This window comes from Exophiala spinifera (genome assembly GCF_000836115.1).
Source record: "Exophiala spinifera strain CBS 89968 unplaced genomic scaffold supercont1.1, whole genome shotgun sequence".
Lineage (NCBI taxonomy): Eukaryota > Fungi > Ascomycota > Eurotiomycetes > Chaetothyriales > Herpotrichiellaceae > Exophiala > Exophiala spinifera.
Window position 1 is genome coordinate 298,105 of NW_015622513.1, and position 20,277 is coordinate 318,381.

The 20,277-nt window shown below is 51.1% G+C and overlaps 6 protein-coding genes across 6 annotated transcripts; 5 read left to right on the forward strand and 1 right to left on the reverse strand.

The window, feature by feature from the left end:
- Nucleotides 1–519: 519 nt before the first annotated feature.
- PV08_00105 (uncharacterized protein) lies at nt 520–3,021 on the forward strand (the record flags this gene model as incomplete). Its single annotated transcript, XM_016374473.1, has 2 exons — nt 520–1,286; nt 1,335–3,021. The coding sequence occupies 2 exons, from the start codon at nt 520–522 to the stop codon at nt 3,019–3,021; spliced, it is 2,454 nt and encodes an 817-aa protein (XP_016239749.1).
- Nucleotides 3,022–3,585: 564 nt separating this feature from the next.
- On the reverse strand, nt 3,586–5,460 carry PV08_00106 (uncharacterized protein; the record flags this gene model as incomplete). Its single annotated transcript, XM_016374474.1, has 3 exons — nt 3,586–4,046; nt 4,237–4,763; nt 4,835–5,460. The coding sequence occupies 3 exons, from the start codon at nt 5,458–5,460 to the stop codon at nt 3,586–3,588; spliced, it is 1,614 nt and encodes a 537-aa protein (XP_016239750.1).
- Nucleotides 5,461–6,841: 1,381 nt separating this feature from the next.
- PV08_00107 (uncharacterized protein) lies at nt 6,842–8,182 on the forward strand (the record flags this gene model as incomplete). Its single annotated transcript, XM_016374475.1, has 1 exon — nt 6,842–8,182. The coding sequence occupies one exon, from the start codon at nt 6,842–6,844 to the stop codon at nt 8,180–8,182; it is 1,341 nt and encodes a 446-aa protein (XP_016239751.1).
- A 442-nt stretch (nt 8,183–8,624) lies between these two features.
- Nucleotides 8,625–10,145, forward strand: PV08_00108 (uncharacterized protein; the record flags this gene model as incomplete). The annotated part of the gene is made up of 1 exon (XM_016374476.1): nt 8,625–10,145. The coding sequence occupies one exon, from the start codon at nt 8,625–8,627 to the stop codon at nt 10,143–10,145; it is 1,521 nt and encodes a 506-aa protein (XP_016239752.1).
- A 6,272-nt stretch (nt 10,146–16,417) lies between these two features.
- Nucleotides 16,418–16,852, forward strand: PV08_00109 (uncharacterized protein; the record flags this gene model as incomplete). Its single annotated transcript, XM_016374477.1, has 1 exon — nt 16,418–16,852. The coding sequence occupies one exon, from the start codon at nt 16,418–16,420 to the stop codon at nt 16,850–16,852; it is 435 nt and encodes a 144-aa protein (XP_016239753.1).
- Nucleotides 16,853–17,650: 798 nt separating this feature from the next.
- PV08_00110 (uncharacterized protein) lies at nt 17,651–18,064 on the forward strand (the record flags this gene model as incomplete). Its single annotated transcript, XM_016374478.1, has 1 exon — nt 17,651–18,064. The coding sequence occupies one exon, from the start codon at nt 17,651–17,653 to the stop codon at nt 18,062–18,064; it is 414 nt and encodes a 137-aa protein (XP_016239754.1).
- Nucleotides 18,065–20,277: the final 2,213 nt, after the last annotated feature.

Sequence of the window (20,277 nt, forward strand, 5' to 3'; positions counted from 1 at the left end):
TTAGCAAAGCCTGGCGGCTCAGCGCGAGGGTACTACCAACAAAATGGGCTATCCTTATCTACCTCAGGCACCTTCTGGTGAGCCTTGTCACCTAAGCCGGATAGCGAGTAGTACAGAGGAGAGCCCCTAGAAGACCCCTATGACCCCGAGATAGGGGTTAGTTGATCCCCTAAATACACTTTAACCAGGTGATTCTCCTCCGGGCTAGTTAGTGGGCTTCGGCTCTCGATATCCGCAGCGCCTGGTAGCCTTAGATCTGACACAGTCAGGCACCTATCACTGTATCCTCTCTTGTCATACAAGGGTCTTTTTCATGGCTCCGGCGCCATTCCCCAGACTGTCAATCCCACCACCTACGACCGCATGACTGAACACGGCCCTCATCAATCTCAGCCTACCGGATTACCCTCGCCTTGGAATTTATTCTTATGCTGCTCGTCCACACTGTAGTGTTCCTGACACTGTCTCCTCTTGCCTTTCTACCTACCTAGCTATGAGCTATACTCTCCCTCTCGACCTATGGCTCCAAAGATCGAGAAATGGTCGCTTGGTATCCTGAACGATAAGGAGACTGAGGAAGTACCGGGAACGGTCCTCCTCCTATCTTCCAACCGCAATGAACCCCTCGGTCTCGAGCATCAGCATGCTCGGAGGAGCTCGTCCTCCATGCCTGCGCAGCCTCTCACTCCTCCCTTGAGACGTCCCTCGTACCCGACCCAGAAAAAGACAAGAGATGGCCAATTCATTTTGGATCCGCAGCCAGACGACTCCTTGAACGACCCGCTGAACTGGCCGGCATGGAGAAGGGACGTGGCCTTGCTGTCCCTTGGCTTCTACTGTATGGTTGGCGGAGGAATCACCCCGATTCTGGCCGCCGGCTTCAACAACGTTGCCGAGACTTACCACGTGTCTTACTCGAGGGTGGCCTTGACCACAGGATTCTACATGATGGGCCTCGGTGTTGGGAGTGTCATCTTCTCCCCTACAGCCATCCTCTGGGGTAAACGCCCCGTGTACCTGGCCTCTGCCATCATGTTCATGGTCACCTCTGTCTGGTGTGCGGTGGCTCCCAGCTACGCTCAACTCGCCACGGCCAGAGTGTTCCAGGGCATTTCTGTCAGTCCGGTGGAATGTCTGCCCTCGGCCACCATCGCGGAGATCTTCTTCTTGCACGAACGCGCCTTTCGGGTCGGCATTTATACCCTACTTCTCCTGGGTGGGAAGAATTTGGTGCCATTGGTCAGTGCTGTCATCATTGGTGCCAAAGATTGGAGATGGGTCTTTTGGTAAGTTCTCGAACCACGCCGTGTCAGCCACGATCTCACCGTCTACAGGGTTGTCACCATGGTAGTGGGTTTCTGCTTCTGCCTGCTATTCTTGTTCGTGCCGGAGACGTTCTGGGACCGGACGCCCAGAGCCAAGTCAAGGAGGCCAACTCACCAGCGAAGTTTGTCCAGCATCTTTCGTCACCCCTTGACCGATGCGAAGTCACACGAACAACATCCGAACTCGGCTGATCCAGCGGCTTTACAAGCGGCCATTGAGAAGACAATGACACCTAGGCAATACATGCTGCATGAGCAAAATGTCCATGCTAGATTCGAAGATTCGGCCAGCGATACCAAACTTGACGAAGAGAGTAACACATCCATAAATGCACAGTCCGAAGCCATAGATCATGCTCGTTACACAGAAGAGACAAAGCAACCCATCTCAGAAGGAAGCACCGCCTCCGGATCCTGTGACGAGAAAGAGGAGAGCGGACTCGACGACGTCCAGACGAGTGAACCAGTAACAGAAACGTCAGGACGGAGAAGGCCTAAGCCTACTGGACTATCTATGCCACCACCACCGGTTCTACATGGCTTGCCAACACATGGGGCTGATGGAAGCAATGGTGACAACACTCCGACCAGGGCACCTCGTACTTCTCCGGGCGATCCAGTCATCGTTGAACCAGAAGCCGTGGCAAAAGCCAGAGGATCTTCAGTTCCGCATCTGCATTCCCTCAATTCGCCCTACTATGTGGCGTTGGAGAAGAACAACGACTATCTCGGCGGCCGCATCACCCCCACTACCCAACCAGCAAGGGCAGATGGCGCAGCACAACAGGACGCCATACCAGGAACCGCTCCTAACGCGGTTTCGATACCTGTGACTGCCTCTCAGAGCCCTGCTACTTCGGAAAAGTCGAGGACAGCCGACGGGTATTTTCCGAGTGACAGTCTCAAACTCGGACGATACACGACGACTCTTCGTCATGCACCTCCAAAGACTTACCTTGACACACTCAAGCCGTGGAATGGAAGACTTTCAAAATCCAATTGGTTCTTGGTGGCTTGTCGGCCGTTCATTCTCTATGCCTATCCTAGCGTGCTCTGGTCGGCACTTGTATACTCACTGTCGGTTGGCTGGCTGATCGTGTTGTCTGAGTCGATAACGGCCATCTACAAGAATCGCGAATCGTACAATTTCACTTCCTTACAGGCCGGACTGGTCTATATTTCTCCGTTTATCGGGGGTGTTCTCGGTACTGCAGTTGCCGGTAAAGTGTCGGATATCATTGTTCGATACATGGCCCGGAAGAACGGTGGCGTGTACGAACCCGAATTTCGACTTGTCATGGGCATACCTATTGCCATCACAACGGCGATTGGATTGATGGGTTACGGCTGGTCGGCGCAAGAGCGGGACAACTGGATCGTGCCGACCATCTTTTTTGGATTGATTTCTTTCGGTTGTTCCCTGGGGAGCACGACGTCCATCACCTTTTGCGTCGACAGCTATAGACAATATGCCGGTGAGGCGTTGGTGACTCTGAATTTCAGCAAGAACATCTTTCACGGCTTAGTGTTTAGCTTGTTCTTTGCGGACTGGTTAGAGGCCGATGGGCCACGAACCACGTTCTTGGCCATTGGAGCCATCCAGGTCATTTGCCTAATCAGCACTATCCCAATGTACATTTATGGCAAAAGAGCGAGGATGTGGACTGTCCGAAAGAGTTTCATGGAGAAGTTTTGATTGGCAAGGTGGAGCGGGTGTCTTTGGAGTTTTGTTATAGCGTCGTAGGAGCCATCGGCCACGGGCGCAACTAGTATCTGGTATTTTGACGACGGGGTCGGGGTCATGGTTTGGGCAAACTGGCACCTGGACATGTGAAACATCTTCAAGGGTTTTATGGGAAGTTGCATTAGACTGTGGCTTCAGGACCATTCGTCCACCTTCAACATTACACAGGGATGGCAATGGGACCGAGCGGGTTATTTGCTCGCGGTACGGAGTTGCCATACGATTCGATTCTTTCCCCCCCCTAAGAGGCCGCTTTGTGCATTGCCTTGCATCGCATTACATTTTAGAATCTAGAATAATGTTCATTAATGATAGTTTTTTCTTTGATGGTGTTTAACTATATCAATGCTGTGCCGCCGTCGCCGCCGCCTTTGGGAATCTGATTCGTCGACAATGGCCTTTGGGGGCAGCTCCAGTAGGTAGTTTTGGTTTGGTTTTGACCAGATGATGGATAGTACGGAGTACTACTGACTGGTCAGGGAGGTGGGTAGCCGACAGGGGTTGAGTAAAGCTAGCTCAGTAGGCCCTCTTCTCCACCGTGTGTACCTGTGCGACCTCCTCGATCTCCTTGTCCGATCTCGCGACGGCGGCGTCGTCGTCGAGGTCGCCGAGGGCGAGGGCGTGGTCCTCCAGGCCCAGCGCCACCTTCGCGTCCCGGACGGAGATGTCGTGGGGGAGACGTTTCTCGTTCTTGACCGGGTCGCCGGGGGTCGCGAAGATGACGTCCAGCTCCTCGAGCGACCGGCCCTTGGTCTCGACCAGGAAGAAGTAGATGACGGGGACGAAGACGGCGTTGAAGACGGCGTAGTAGATGTACGTCCTCCAGCCGAGGTTCGCGAACGACGCCGGGATGGTCATGACCACCAGGAAGCAGCAGGTCCAGTTGCTGACCGAACCCAGCGCGGCCGACGGCGCCCGGGCCCGGAGGGGTGCGATCTCTGCGGCGTACAGAAACGGACCGCCGACCCAGGCGAGACCTGTGGCGCAGAAACAAAACAGACCAGTCAGTGTTCATTCACACGGCCGTACGTTATCTCAGCTCGGCTCGGCTCGGCGGTTCAAAAGGGGAAGGGGGAGCTTGAGAAGGGGGAAAAAAACAGCAGAAGCAGCAGCAGCAGTGGCAGCGGCAGAAGTAGTGCCATCCAACCACAAGAGAGTCGAACTTACCGAAAAAGGTGTTGAAGAGGAAAAGGAGACCAGCGCCAGCCAGTTGGTTCGATCGGGAGCTGGTCGACAGCAGGATCGGGATGACGACAAAGCAAGCCGCCATGCCGGTCGCGGTCCACATGAAAGCTTTGCGGCGTCCCAGACCTTCAATCAGGAACACGGCGAGGAGAGAGCAGAGAGCGTATTCGGTACCGCCGCAAGCCGCAATGAGGTGGGACGTGCCCGGACTCAGGTCGAAACTGGTCGAGAGGATCTGGTTGGCGTAGGTGGAGACCATGTTGATGCCGGAGAGCTGCTGGGCGGCGTTGACGAACACCCCCAGCAGCATGCGGCGGAAGGTCTGGGTCTTGCCGTTTTGCAAGAGTTCCTTGTAAGCGAAGGGGGCTTCGGCCTTTTGAGCCTCGTGGCTGGCCATGATGCCGGCAAACTCTGCAACGAGGTCCGGGTGCGACTCGTCCAAGTTGCGGAGTTTGGAGAGGACCTCTTTGCCTTCAGAGAAACGACCGTGAGAGACTAGCCAGCGAGGACTGGAGGTGAGGTTAGTAACAAGAAGCCATAAGAGGACAGAATATAGACGGGTGTGTGTGTGGGTTTGTACCTTTCAGGGAGGAACATGATGAAGAAGAAGACGATCGCAGCCGGAACCAGCTGGAGGGCGACAGGGGCACGCCATTGTACCTGGCCGCTGGTGTAGAAGAACCCGAGACCGACCCACTGGCCGCAAGCGACGCCAGAGGTCTGGAGACCACCTTCGATCATGACCCATCGACCTCGAGACTTTGGTTTGGCGCACTCAGACTGCCACGCGGGGATGGTCGCGACTTGCAGGCCCAAGCCGACGCCCGACAAGAAGCGCCCGACCACCATTTGCGCAATATGCCATGCCGACGCCTGTAGTATGCCGCCGACCAACATGAACAACATCCCCACGAAGACGGTGCCTCTCCTTCCCCATCTGTCACCGTAGAACATACAGAGGATGGCGCCAAAGAGGGCGCCAAGTTCGAGCGTGGCTATGACAATGCCCTGGATGGTTGCGTCCTTGGTCTCCGGAAAGACGGACAGGAACGGCTCTTCTGTGATGAGCCCTCCCATGATGGACATGTCGTAACCAAAGAGCCAAAAGGCGCAGGTGGCAATCGTGGCGATGGCAAACTGCAGACGCAGGCCACTCAGGCCCATGGCCGAGGTGTAAGGGGTGAACTTCATGTCGCTGAGCCCCATTTTGAAGGCTGTAGCGGTTTGATCCACGGGAGAGAACTGGGACAGGGCTACGGCGGTAGTCGGTCGACTGTGAAAAGGCAGCTGATGAGGGAAAATGGATGTTCTCGCTCTGGAGGTGTCCATGATTTATATAGACGACGCATAGCTGTTGCTAAGTCCACGCAAACACATCTCGGCCCATACGCGGAGGTCTGAGTACTGGGGACCCCGTGGTGTATGTCCAAGTTGCCGCTCGGGTCCACATATTACTCCGGAAGGAAATGCATTGCGGTCTCCACGTTCTGGAGAGTGGCGAAGAGCTCATCGAAGTACAAACACGAACATGGGTAGCGGGCTCCAGTTGAGGGAGAGGTGTAACTGTTTCTGACATCAAGAGAACACTTGTGGCTTGAGAAAAAAAAAATTCGAAAGTCGAATCTTTTTATGTTGTGGGTACTTAGTGTAGGAGAAATTCAGAGAGAGATGGATAGTAGTAGATCGATTGATGCCTATAGAACTTTAGTGGAACCAGGCTTGAAACTCACAGAGATTTGAGTGCGATAAAGCTTTTGATCTGTAATTATGTTAGTGAAGTCTTTTCTACAGGAGCTGGACGAATTAATTACCTGGCGAATAATCTTTTCGAACGGTCGGGGATTCGAACCCGCGGCCTTTTTCTTCCTTTACTCGCCCGCGGCCCTCGTGGTTCCTTGCTCGCCGCAGTGAATGGACGTCCACCACATAGCCATGTGGTTTTAACCTGAGCCATCACTGCGGGGTCTTGGTGTTGGGGATAATTTCACGGGTTTAATTGATATCATCTGAATATTCGGTGGTGAGTGAATGGTTCTTGGTGGGTCTCGAGGTGTGAAGCAAGGCTGGCATAGATCCTCAGTCACTCAGGTGAAGCGAGCATAGTGTGGCCTGTGAGAAGACACAACAAATATCTGACCACATCGACCTTTCTCTGGGGAATATGGGACGCGGGTTCGCTTACAAGTGTTGGGCAATTCTCGGGGCCTCCACAATGAGTCGATGGATCTCAAGCGCACGGGCGAAACTCTGTTGCCGGAATCTCTTTCCTTCCTGGACAATTGCCTGTTTCGTGCTGTCCGGACAGTGGCAACCTCAGTTCCACAGGGCGTCTGAACCGCGCAATCTCAACCTCGTGCACCCTCAGGGTTCCATCTAATACAACATCGGAAGCATGCTCGTGGCCTTCGCCATAGACGATGACCCTGCGGGTCGGGTGTCTGGCAGGTCCGGGTCTTCAATGAATTCGCATATATAAGGTGAAAGAGCACACTCCCTCCCTGCCCTGAGACTTCTCCCTAAAGCCAGATCTTTGCCGCTGTCGATTTCTCTGCGTTGCTTTTGTTCCTTTACTCATTCCCCAATCATCATGGCCATCTCCGAATGGACAGGCAAGCCGTTGAGCTTGAAGGTCATCGGCACCAATGCCGGAACCTCCATGGACGGTCTCGACGTTGTACATATGCACTTCACACAAGACAGTCCAACCAGCCCGCTCAAAATGCAGCTACTGCATGCGGGAGAGGTGCCCTTCGACGGCGACCTCAAGAAGAGAGTTATGAGACTTATCAAGGAAAATAAAACAACACCCGAAGAGATTTCGATTGTCAACATCCAATTGGGAGAGTTCGCCGCCAACGCCATCATTCAATTTTCCCAGGAACAAGGTTTCAGTTTGGAGAATGATGTGGACATCATCGCCGGTCAAGGTCAGACAATATGGCATCTGCCTCTCCCCGAGATGTTCGAGGGGAACCCACAACGGGCTCACCTTGACATGGCAGAGATCTCGATCATCGCTGCGAAAACGGGTATCACCAGTCTTTCAAACTTCCGTGTCAGTGACATGGCTCTTGGAAGACAAGGCTGCCCCTTGTTCGTGGCATGGGATGGACTATCTGCCACACACCCGACCAAGAACCGAGCTGTGCAAAACATTGGTGGCATCGCCAACATCACGATGCTACCGAAAGGTGACATTCAACAAGGCTACGACTTCGATACCGGCCCGGGAAATGTTTTCATCGATGCTGCTGTCCGCTACTTCACAAATGGGAAGCAGCAATACGACAAGGATGGCAAGATGGGCGCTGCCGGGAAAGTAGATCAATCAATTGTCGACGAGGTGTTGGCCGGTCCTTATTTCGTGCATGATATCCCCAAGACAACGGGCCGGGAGACCTTTGGCGACACAATGGGCGAAGACATCTGCGAACGCATGCTGGCAAAGGGCGCGAGCCCAGAAGATTGTGTGGCCACTATAACTCGAATCACTGCGAAGGCTCTAGCTGATGCCTACGAGAAATGGGGCCCGAAAGGCGGGATTGACGAGATCTACCTTGGTGGCGGAGGATCTTACAACCCGAACATTATCAACTATCTACGAGAGCGGATGCCCAACACCAAAATCGCGTTCCTCGATGAGCTGGGTGTTCCGACAGGGTCGCGGGAGGCAATGAGCTTCGGCTTCAAAGGTCTCGAGTGCATCCTAGGCCGATCGTTGGTTGTGCCCCAGAGAGTCGAGTCTTCGAGAGCTGGCATCATCGGTCATATCCAGCCTGGGTCAGGGCTGGCATATCACCGCCTGATGAAGCATGTTCAAGATTTCTGGGGTAGCTATCCACTGGAGAAGAGAATGGATCCTGTGCTGGAGATGGAAATTGTGCGACCAACGGCAAATGGGGCAAATGGAGTCAATGGCCATCATTAGATAGGAGTAGTGCACGTAGTTTGGAGTTCCGGTGTCATTTTGAGCCGAGCTGGGCACAATGTCAATGAGAGAGCAAATCTAGTAGTTTCTGTGACAAGTCTCGATGCGGGCGCAAGGGAGGGTGGAAGTACCGTAGATAAGATGCAGTGGGTGGGCATCCTGTTGGCGTCACAGACTCGGATGCTGCCAAGTCAGCTTCCATGTCAGTGCTCAACCAACTCCATATTTTTCCACTCTCTCGAACTTCCGTCGCAAAACCCATCTTCTACCTGATGGTACCCAGATATTCATGAATCGCTCCAAGAGGGGAACAGCATCAAGAACGAAACTCTCTTGTGCCAATTGCCGACGACGACACTCCAGATGCGACGGAGAACAGCCCTGTCAGCGCTGCTGGCAAGATGACCTGCAATGTGAATACCCACCAAAATCTTTCAGTCTCATGGAATGGTCACCACAAGAGGCCGGTCTTCCTCCGCTACCGGCTCTCAAGGGAAATTCTTCCGGCAACAATGTTATAAGTGGCATCTTCGTCTCAGAGAATCGCCGGATTGAATCACGGTACGAAATCTTGGACCCGGACCCAAAGTCGCCCTCAGATGTGAGCGGAGGGGAATTTCAGCTGTCGCATGGCGGCAGTGTACGAAATGGACCAACGGTCCAGCATCATCCAACCGAGTCGGCTGGCAGTCCAGGCCCATTGTATCATCATCCTCCCATCACGGACCCGACCGAGGCGTTCTTCATGGAGCGATACTGCAACATCCTCGGCCCCTGGTTCGACATGTTCGACACCATCAGACACTGGTCTCACGCAGTGCCACACCTGTCGTTGTCCAACCCGTCCTTGTTCCGCTCCATAATTGCAAGCTGTTCAAAGCAGTATTCCCTGGTGTCTGGAGAGAGCTCGATCTACGCGCTCGACCAGTACAACCGCGGGCTGAAGGAGCTGACGCGAGCCCTGGGCGAGGGCGAGGGCAATGGCAGCGAGTCGACGACGGGGCATGCTGCGGTATTTGCGTCCTGTTTGCTCATAGGGTATTGCGAAATGATCGATGCCCAAAGTCTCGACTGGCACACGCACCTGAGCGGCACCTTCTCTCTGTGCTCAAGCCAGGGCTGGCATGGGCGATCCGGAGGCGTCGCCCAGTCGTGCTTCTGGGTCTACTGTCGGATGGACCTGCTGGCCGCCATAGCCAGGGCTCGACACACTTTGCTTGACCCATCACGCTGGCTTCCCGATGGAACTTCGCTGGCTCCTCCGCGCCAGCGTGCTCACGACTGGGACCTCGACTCATGGTGCAACCACGTGGTAGTGCTCCTTGCTCAGACGCACAATTTACTCTGTGACGTGCGGCAGCCTTTGCGTACCTCGACAGAGCAATCGGAGCTCGAAGAGAGATGGAACGGAATGTCCACTTCTCTGGATACACACGAGAGCAGCCGTCCGATCGCTCTCCGCCCAATCATTGACTTGCCCCCAAAGGATCCGCGGATGCCCTTCAGGCAGATAATATACGTGTCGGCCGCGGCATGTGCAGCAACGCAGATGATGGATCTGGCTTGTCTGTTCCTCATCCTCGCCTTCCCAGACAGGACACCCGCCGAGAGGGCCGTCCGGCTCATGTCCGAGTCCGTATGCAGAGAAGCTGTCGGTCTGAGCCGCAAGATCGTGTCGAATAGCATCGCGAATCGACATCCCATCGCCTGGGCCAACGCCGTTCAGTTGTTGTCCAGCGCCGGAACGATACTCGTCGGTCGACCTGAAAGGGAAGCGCTCCTACGGGTGTTGAATGACATCAAGCTTGAGACTGGCTGGAACACGCTCGGTAACTGCCAGAGTTTGCGGGCGTGGTGGGACTCTTTTTGGCCAGGGGCTGACGATGGTCTCCATACTACAGACGACGACGATGTCAAGACACTGCTGCGTGTCGGGAAAAGCTTGATCAGGCTTTCCACCTAGTCCATCCAAGGCCTGGTAGAGCAACCTGCGGCTGCGGATGCACTACGATTGCTTGTGACTTTTTTATATGCTGTCCAGTTTCGATTCTGATCTTTGGGGCGAGAACTGCCAATTGTTTCTTCTTCATTGATCACGACGTCTAGTTGAGCACTGCATGGTCTGTGTAGTGTTTGTGTGTATATGTATCGTGCAACGCTCACACAATGGGAGTTAAATGGGATGTATTGACGAGTCTGACCTCAATAACTATGAGGTCAAGGACTATGATATATATAGACAAAAGGAGCGACTATTCTCTGTCCGGTCGAGGCCTCTTTCGTTGCCTCATCACAGGCCGCAAGTCGCCCTTTCCTTGTGAACCTTAATGGTTGCAACAAGCGCTCCGATAATTGGTAATAATTGGCAATAGACCGGCCTATATATTGCTGTCAACATGATATAGTTCAATGAGTGACTCAATAGTTATGAAAAGAGTGTTGCGAAATGCGCAATAAGGAGCGTTCTAGGCGGCGGAGTTCCTCGGAGGCGTTCGGCGCGAGTATGGGGGTTATAATGACACCGTCACAACTCAGCCTGTTCAACACACCCCCTCAGGAAATGATGCCGTCGTCGTTGGTGAGGAAACATCAGGATAGCATTTCCTGGATGTCAGTGAGGTTAAGTTGCTTAATGAAAGCCTCGTGTTTTTGCCTAGGCAAGGCCTTCGTGAGGCCGTCGGCAATCATGTCGTTTGTTGGTGCCCAATCAAGGTGGATCTTTCCTTGTTGCACCTCCTGTCGAAGCCAATGCCGATAAATATCAACATGACGAAGTCTTGTAGACAGCTTTTCGTTCTTGATTAGCAGTCAAATAGTCTGCAAGTTGTCGGAGAGCAAGGGCGAGGTCTCCTTAAGGTCTAGATTGATGTCAGCGAACATTCTCTTCCACCATATCATTTCGCTCGCCGCATTGAAGAGGGCAAGGAGTTCAGCCTCGGTGGAGGACGTTGTGACCGTCTTTTGCTTCCCCGACCTCCAGTCAATGGGCTCTCTGAATAGCGTCAGGATGTAGCCATCGGAGCTTCTCCTAGTCTCAGGGTCGTCGGCGAAGGAGGCGTCCGACGCGCAGAGAAAGTATTGGTCAGATTGACTGTTGTACGTGAGGGAGAAGTGTTTCGTGCGGTAGAGATATGCAATCACTCTATCCGCGGCCTTGGCGTGCGCACTCGACGGGTTGACTAGGAATTGGGCTAGTTTGGAGTGAGCATAGGCGACGTCTAGCCTAGTTGCGCATGAGGCAAATAAGATGGATCTAACACATTGTTAATATACATGGATCTCTTGTGGTGAGGCCTGTCCTTCATGAGGTTACAACTCACTAGTTGATAGTGGAGTATCAGGCAAATAGTCAAGTTGTCGCACATGAAACTTGGCTACAATTTTATCGATATATAAATCGAGCGATAGGTGAATAGTCCTGTTGTTGCGGTCTCGCAGGATGCGAATGCCGCAGAACCAATTGGTGTCGTTGAGAACGCGAAACTTGAATCGTTCTCCTAGTCAGCGTGTTAGGGAGTGAAATGCGTTTGTCTTGCTCTTGTAATAAAGAATCATGATATCGTCAACATAAAAGAAGACTAGAACCTGTTCGCCTTGGAAGAGACAGTTAACGTTGGGCACCTCCGCAAGTCCTAGTTCCTTAAGCGCCGCAGTGAAGGTGTTGTACCACAACAATGGAGATTCCTTCAAACCATAGAGCGCTTTCAGGAGGCGCAAGATCTTTCCTGGCCTAGAATAACCTTGAGGATACTTAATGTAGACCTCCTTTTCTATGGGTGAGTTAAGGAAGGCGTTGACGGCGTCGGCCTGCTAGATTTCGAGGTCAAAGAACGCGGCAATGGCCATGAGTGCGCGAAAGGTCTTGAGTGCAAGGGTTGCCGCATATGTGTCGTCCTGAGAACGTTGCAAGTCGCCGCGGGCGCAAATGCGCGCTTTGTGTTTAGCAAGGAAGCCGTCGTTATCGAATTTATACGTGAACACCCACATAAGAGGAATGACTTGCGTTTCTTGGGCGCATGAACGTTCCACTTGTTTGACTGTGTTGCTTTGAAAGACTTGGCTCCATTCAACGTCCATGGCCGCCTTGAATTGGCGCCTGTGCGGGTGTGCCAGCATTTAACGATAGGTCTGCGGCGCGGCAGAAAGGTCGTCTCTATAAACCCTTTACGGTTCATTCAATGCCTCGCTAAATGCCGCGTGAAATGCGTGAAGATTGTGAGGATCACTTACTAGTTGTATAGCATAATTCTGGTGACGCCTAGACGGCTGTCGTCGACGTCGCTCGTGAGATGGAAGGATGTTATTCTCATCCAAGTTGGCTGATATTTCACTAGAACGTGGAGATGTGGTGGGAGCATCGTCGCGTGAGTTGCCTAATCGGGTAGTAGTTGCCGAATCCGGAGTAGTTACCGAAAATGGCGCAACCTGATTGGCGAGGTCTGACGACGCCTCGTGGGTATTCGATATTGCAGGGGATTGTGAAGGAGTGCTAGGCTGAGGGCTGTTTGCAACTCTAGATTGTTGAATACTAGACGCGCTAGGCGCTGTGCTAGCCTCGGGCGTTGTGCGTGGCGTGGGTAAGGCGATTTCCACCCTCTCAGCTTGAGTTCTTTCTTTCTCAACTTGCAATTGAGATAATGAACCGCGGGAGACGATAATAGTATCTGGATCATCAGGATCTGCAAGGGGATCCCAGTCAGGGGAGGATTCCACAACGTCGTCGCCGAGAACGAGGGCTTCAATGTCAAGAACCTCAATAAGTTCCTGGGGAAGGGCACGGAGTTGCTCCGCGGTCTGCACCTTAGTGGGATCATAAAACGCATCATCATGAAACACCACATCCCTGAAGCGAAGGATCCTTTGTTTTACAGGTATCCAAACACGCCAGATATTCCTTGCATTATAGCCGACTAACCAGCCGACTATAGCCCTGTCCTCCAGCTTTTCAAGCCTAGGAACTTGCTTGTTGTGGACGAATGCTTTGCAACCTATTAGGTGAAGGTGCGAGAGGCTAGGTTTTCGTCCATATGACACCTCATAGGGTGTTTTCCATCCCAGCGACCTTATTGGGGTCCTGTTGATGAGATAGCCAGCCGTTTTGACTAGTTCTGGCCATAAAAAGTGAGGGAGATGGCCTTGAACCTTGAGTGCCCTAGCCACTTGCGTGATGATGCCCCCGGAACGCTCCGCAGCCCCGTTCTGGGCTGGAGTGTGAGGGGCTGTGTGTTCGACGGTGATTCCTAGCCTGCGGAGTTGGCTATAGAAATTATCGCTTAGTGCTGTTTCATTGTCTAGACGCAGGAATGCGGGTGTCTTGTTGAATTGCGTTCGGATCATCGCTAACCAGTCTAGAATAAGTTCTTCTGCCTGGGAACGACTGTTATGTGTGAAAACATAGTTCATATGGGTATAAAAGTCCCATAAGTGGCTCATGTATTGATCCGCGGCCCATCCCTTTGCGAAATGAACAATGTTAAAGGCTATTCGGCCTAGTGGTTCGTCTCTTCGTTCCTCGCTGTTGTGGAGGATTCTTGAGATCTATTGTTTGGATTTTGCAAGTACACAGGTCTCGTATTTCGCTATGCTGGGAGCGTCATTTCTTGTGACTTGTATTCCCTCGGCGGCATCCGGAAGATGTTTGACACTGTCTAGGCTAGGGTGCCCTAAGATCTTATGCCAGGTAGAGGCCGGATAACTGAGTTTCTTATGTTGTTGCGTGGTTGTGGTTGCGAATGCTGTGTGTTCGCATGGTGTGAATGTTAAGTGGTTATAATAGTTATATACATAACCCACTGGGGTTCCGTCTCGGATGAATATTCCTCCTATTCCGGGAGGCGCCTAGATTGTGAAGTGAATACCCTTAGCTACTATCCTTAATAATGAGACCACTTTAGTCATGAAGCCTCGAACACAGAGAACGTCTGTGAGAACGATGTGAGTAGGTCCTGTAGAAGACATCATGTTAATGATGATTGTCCCAATTGACTCGATTGGATACTTATCAACGCCGCAAGTTAGCGACTCATTAGGGCGCGAAGAACATTGCGTAACGTAGCCTAGTGTATTAGGCCGGCACACATAAACATCGGATCCTGAGTCTAGAATCCACTCGTTATACAGGCTCCTATTGGTTAACCCTGAATAAGCGGAGGCAGAATAAGCCATGGTTGCTGTGAACACCGTCTTCTTTTTCTGTTCCTTTGCGGAGGAGGAGGAAGATAAGGAAGTGGAGTTAGAGGCCCTTTCTATAGCCCGCTTGAACCGCTTTGCATGAACAGGGTTCTTCTTCATTTCCTCGTAAATGGCTTGCCTTGCAGGATCAGGTTTCCAACCTTAAGGCCTTACTGACTCAACGATATAAGGACATTAAGTATACCAGTGGAAGAGGTCGCAAATCCTGCACTTCGGAGGGTCGCTATCGGCTCTCTGATCTCCGAGGGATATAAACGAGTTATGCGAGTGAACAGAGCCTTTCTTGGAGTCCTTCTCAAGGCTGTTAAGTCGTCGGAAAGACTCAACCAACTCATGAAAGTCTGGGATAAATTCTCCGCTTAACACCTTCATATTTTCGGTGATAGAGAAGATCGAGTTAAGTGACTTGACAACTTGCAAGAATTCATAAATTGGAGAACGTCCTACGGCGATAGATATATCTAGACATCGAGCGTCATTATAGACCTTTAGCCACTTATCTAGCTAGTCATTGATCTGTTGATAGGTCTTCGGAGTCTTGGAGATATTCTTCCATCTAGTCAGAATGTCTAGTTCTCTCGATCTCTCAACAGGAGCGAATCTTCGCTTGAGGCGAAGAAGTATTGCGTGCGGAGAGTGATCTCCTTCCAGAAATTGCATAAAGTCGATTGAGAGACTTCCAATAATTTAACTTCCTAGGGCCTTAATCACCTTAGTTTTCTCTTCATATTTCTTGCAATCATGCTCCCATTGTCTTTCGACAAAGCGGATGCTGAGTTTTTGTCATTCATCAAGTGTTCCGGATAATATAGCTCCTGAGTTAGCATCATAGATATCCGGGATAGATAGATACTTCAGGACAGGAGGGTCTAGTACCTCGGGATCGACATATTCCCATATCCCTTGCTGTTTAGCGTATACTTTGATGGCAAGGAACCAGTTATCCCAGTCGGAAGACTTGGAAAGTGTAATAGTGATTGGTTTCGTTCGTTGAGACTCTGGATTTAACTCCGATATATTGAGGTTGCTGAAAAGGAAGTATAGTAAAATGCGTGGTTTTACTAGTGGATACCTAAAGCGCGTGGCGCGTAGAGAACTTGACGTGTCTGACGTGTTTGATTGGCTAGCCTTACAATGACGAGGCTTTATCAAACCACTAACTGACAGGTGTCTCAAGCGAAATCGGGAACCGGGCTCATAACTATCGTGCAACGCTCACACAATGGGAGTTAAATGGGATGTATTGACGAGTCTGACCTCAATAACTATAAGGTCAAGGACTATGATATATATAGGCAAAAGGAGCGACTATTCTCTGTCCGGTCGAGGCCTCTTTCGTTGCCTCATCACAGGCCGCAAGTCGCCCTTTCCTTGTGAACCTTAATGGTTGCAACAAGCGCTCCGATAATTGGTAATAATTGGCAATAGACCGGCCTATATATTGCTGTCAACATGATATAGTTCAATGAGTGACTCGATAGTTATGAAAAGAGTGTTGCGAAATGCGCAATAAGGAGCGTTCTAGGCGGCGGAGTTCCTCGGAGGCGTTCGGCGCGAGTATGGGGGTTGTAATGACACCGTCACAACTCAGCCTGTTCAACAGTTTCAAGCTGTAAATGGCATGGGCAGTGCTAATGTACAGAACGATCATGGCTTCTCGGACGGAAAGTAGGGGTTCGGGGACTTAGGAAAGGGGCGAGCAATGAAAACACACGGCCTTTGCTAGAAAGGTGGACTTCGGTAATGAAGATTCGAAATACTATCGGCATCTAAAAGGCCTATGTCCGGCGAACATCTCTATGTTTCCTATCTCCCCGAAAGCATTCTTTACATGAAAAGTCGCATGTGAGAAACACCGTGCAAGTATAATAGCAAGAACCCCAATAAAGGTTAAGATGAAACAATTTTATTCTACAACCTCGACTTCAGAGACTAAGTGTTATTGTGAAGGCGGTGGCACAGATAATTATCGCAAGACATCAAGGCGAACGAATCATTTTTCTCATAGGCCTTTCTGTTATTCCCAGGACCCGGTATCAAAACATGGCTACAGCAAAGCCCTCTGCTGCTCTATCCTTGCGTACCTTCCTTGAAGAATGCAAAGCGGAGGGAGATGTGGTGGAAATTGACCTGGAAGTTGATCTCCATCTCGAGTCTGGTGCCATCACTCGCCGCGCATACAAAACAGGCAGCCCAATGCCACTCATCAACAATCCCAAGGGTAAAGATGGTCCAGACGGTCTCTTCCGTATTCTCGGTGCTCCAGTGGGAGTTCGAAGCGACCGCACAGAGAGATATGCTCGTTTTGCAAAGTCCATTGGGCTGCCTTCCAACGCCAGTGGACATGAAATCATCCAGAAGCTTATACGGTCCAAAAGGGCCGACCCTATTCCATCTGTTGAAGTTCACGAGGCACCAGTCAAGGAGCACAAGATCTTTAGTGATGAAATTAACCTTCTTAAGCTGCTAATTTCATAAAACCACAAACTCGACAGAGATAGATACTTTCTTACATATAGACTACACAGTGTTTAAAGTCTAGACAGGAAATGAGTGAATTAGGCCATCACCCGTTATATAGTGATCGGTAAACAATAATTGACCGGCCTCGTGGACATGAATCAAGATATTAGCGCTATCTAGTCGATGTGGAAGGCTCAAGAGAAGAACACTCCTTAGGCTTGCGCTCTCGGTGTTCTGTCAGTAGCTGTAAGTTCTCGTCCTTGTTTTTGATTTATTTGGGATAGCGCTATATACTACTACCTATATTGTATAGTAGTCTAAACTTTGACCAAGAGTGCTAACTAAAAATTCACCCAAGGCCGTGGCTAGTGATATACCACTCCCTAAATATATAAACGAGCCCAATTATATTGATACTATCACAGGCGTTCCTATACAGATTATTAAGTGTAAGACAAACAGCCTAGTCATTCCAGTAGAATCTAAGGTAGTCCTTAAAGAAACTATCTCCGTCAACGAGACGGCGATTAAGGGCCCATGGGAGAATATCACGGCTTCCTCTTCCTAACTAAGAAAGCGTCGGAGCCGATATTTATAGTCAATGCGATTACCTATCAAAGCAACCCGATCGTTCCGATATCCATAGCAGACCGTGCTCCAGATAAAACTCATACCGTGTGGGCTTTGACGATCTGCGCTGAAATTCTCGACTTATTGCAGCAGCAAGGTTTACCCATCACCAAGGCCTAATGTCCATACAAGTCCCAGGCTATCTGGTACATAGTCCAGGTCGATCGTAAAAGGCTCGTTCAGATGAAGACTACGCCTAAGATATTTTATCGCCAGATTGGAGAAATCGTTTTTTCCTCCAAGCCTGGCCGTTTTGTTCCAAAAATCTTCGTTGTTGGCGACAACATCGACCCTAGCGACTTGCATGAGGTCGTCTGGGCGGAAGCGACCAAGTCGCCGCCACAGGACAGCGACTTCTTCTTTGTAGGCAACTATCCAATCTACAAGCTAGTACCATATGCCACTTACGGCCTCAACACTAACGAGCCGCAAGCCAAAGTTGTTAGATTGTGCATGTTGCCGGGGGAATTCAAGACTTTGGACCGGCCTTGGGTTGAAGCTTCTTTCCGTTCGTCTTTTCCGGAACAGATCAAGAAAAAGGTCTTGGAGAGCTGGCAGGCGTACGGGTATAAGACAAGAGATCCTCTAAACATATAAAGTAGCAAGGAGAATTTGGCTCAAGAGATCATCCAACTCTATCAACGCATCCAAGTCCTGCGGGCAAGCAAACTTCTTCCAAGGTCATGTTTGTGTTGCTGGACCGAAGAATGTTGACCTTGGTTCGAGAACGAAAGCCTATGAGTTCGAGGGTGCTGCTCAGCAAGTAGAAGCTGTTGGTACCACGGCAGAGCCGGCCGTAGGTGCATGCAGGGCGGCTATGAGAGCCATGAAAGTCCACATCAATGAAAATCTAGTGAGAAGGGGAAGGCATTATCTACATTTATGTACAGAAGAACTGGGTTCTTGAGGAGGGGGGACGAAACGAAGAGTTTCAGGAGGAAAAGGAAGACGGAGGTTTCCATCACACAGTCCACCCAAAATACTAACGAGAGCCCCGTGCTCGGTAAGGCCGAGCCCAAGATGCCAAAACACAGTCAAAGAACGTCTTTTTGGCGTTTTTATTTCCATCGAGATTGTTGGCGCCAGTACATTACCCAAAAGTAGTACCCTCCGTTCCTCGTGCTCTCTCGAACTGAGGGGTGGGATTTTTACGAGAAGGATCACCGGCATTTCTTAAGATGATGGAAGTTTGACAGCGACGCAAGGTGCACCTTCAAATTTATCATAATGACATAAAAAGAGTGTGTCAACGTGACTCAAAAAACAATCAACGGATCAATGGATCAATGGATCGGTCAATCACTCACTAACTAACTAACAATAGGTATACCCAAAATTGGCACGGCGCGCATCGATCTGGGGGAATTTCTCCCAGTCGTTTGATTGTTCCCCAAGTCGAGGGAATTTTTTTTTTAGCACAAAGACGCCCTGGGCAGGCAAGGCAGACTTTCAGCCCACGCGTGGCACGCTATTTGGGGTAGGACACGCATTGCAGAATGGGGGGAGGTGTACGCGATACGATATGACTGCACGCCGCGCACGCGGGAAATGTGGCACCACGTGGAGATGGGATGTGTGATGGGACGAGAGATATCGCAAAAAGACTCACTCACTCACCCACCCACCTTGGCCCGGGCAAGACTAGTCAACTAGCACCATCACCGAGGTGATAAAATAACTGCCACTCTGCAGTCTGAAGGCGCAGGCTGTAGGCGATTACGAACTTATAGGACCTGCCTAATAGGGCTATCCACTTGAGAGGTGGATTCGATGTTCAAGAGAGTAAAGTACATGTGCATGGGTTAGACGAGGGGACAGCTTGACCAGGGCTCACCAGGCAGAAATCAATAATAATAGCCCACCGAACCACTCGTAGACGAGGACGAGGACGAGGACGGGGGACGGGGACGAGGAGGACGAGAAACCACAGCATCCCCGTTATCTCGTCCCTGGGGTCCTCCCTACGAGTCGCGGGGCCGTACGAGCAGAGGGCGCCTAGGTAGTAGGTCAGTTCATAATACAACGAACCCGTTGGAGCATTTATTACTCACAACCGTGCAAGCAAACAGGCCCAGACCCGAGAGTGATCTCAGCCATTATTCAGCAATCGGATATGGTCGCCTAGCCTAGTGAGCCTAGTAGGTTTGATTGGAAACGTAGATTGGGGTCCTCAAGCGATCGTGCTTGCACTTGTGCTCCGTATGATGTCTAGTAATGCTAAACTGGGGCACTCACTGTTTGGCGAGTTCGCGCGGCCGGAGAGACCAGGGAATCCGAAAGGGGTCAGTCATCTGACGCTTGCGGTAGCTAGTTCGCCTGTCGAAAAGCTGGCTATGCAAAAAATGTAGGCAGCAAGATAATATTTCGCAACGTATTAATCTCGCAGCCTTGAGGATCGGGAAAGTCGAGAAAAGCCCGGGCCGGCAAATGTCGTTTAGGACAAGTCACAAGTATTGCATCCCCACGAGGCGGCGCTCCATTGCGGCTTGACAGACTTTCGCTTGTAGTCGGATCGTCCAATCTTCGGCCCTTAAGGACCGACCGGCGTGTTGCAGGGATCCAATAATACCCAATCTCGGATAGCGTAGGCTCTCTTTATGAGTCGATGAAGCCTTGAGAAACCGACATTGTTGTGTCAAAACGCAAGAGATGACTGTGCTAATTCTCCGAAACGGCTATCACTGTAACGCCAACCTTCAGCCCATGACTGCTTCTTGCTCTCAAATGGACCCTGGCAGGCTTGCGAGACGGTCGGTTCGCTCCGCTTGATGGATGGATGATGATGATGATGATGCAAATGGCTGAGTTGC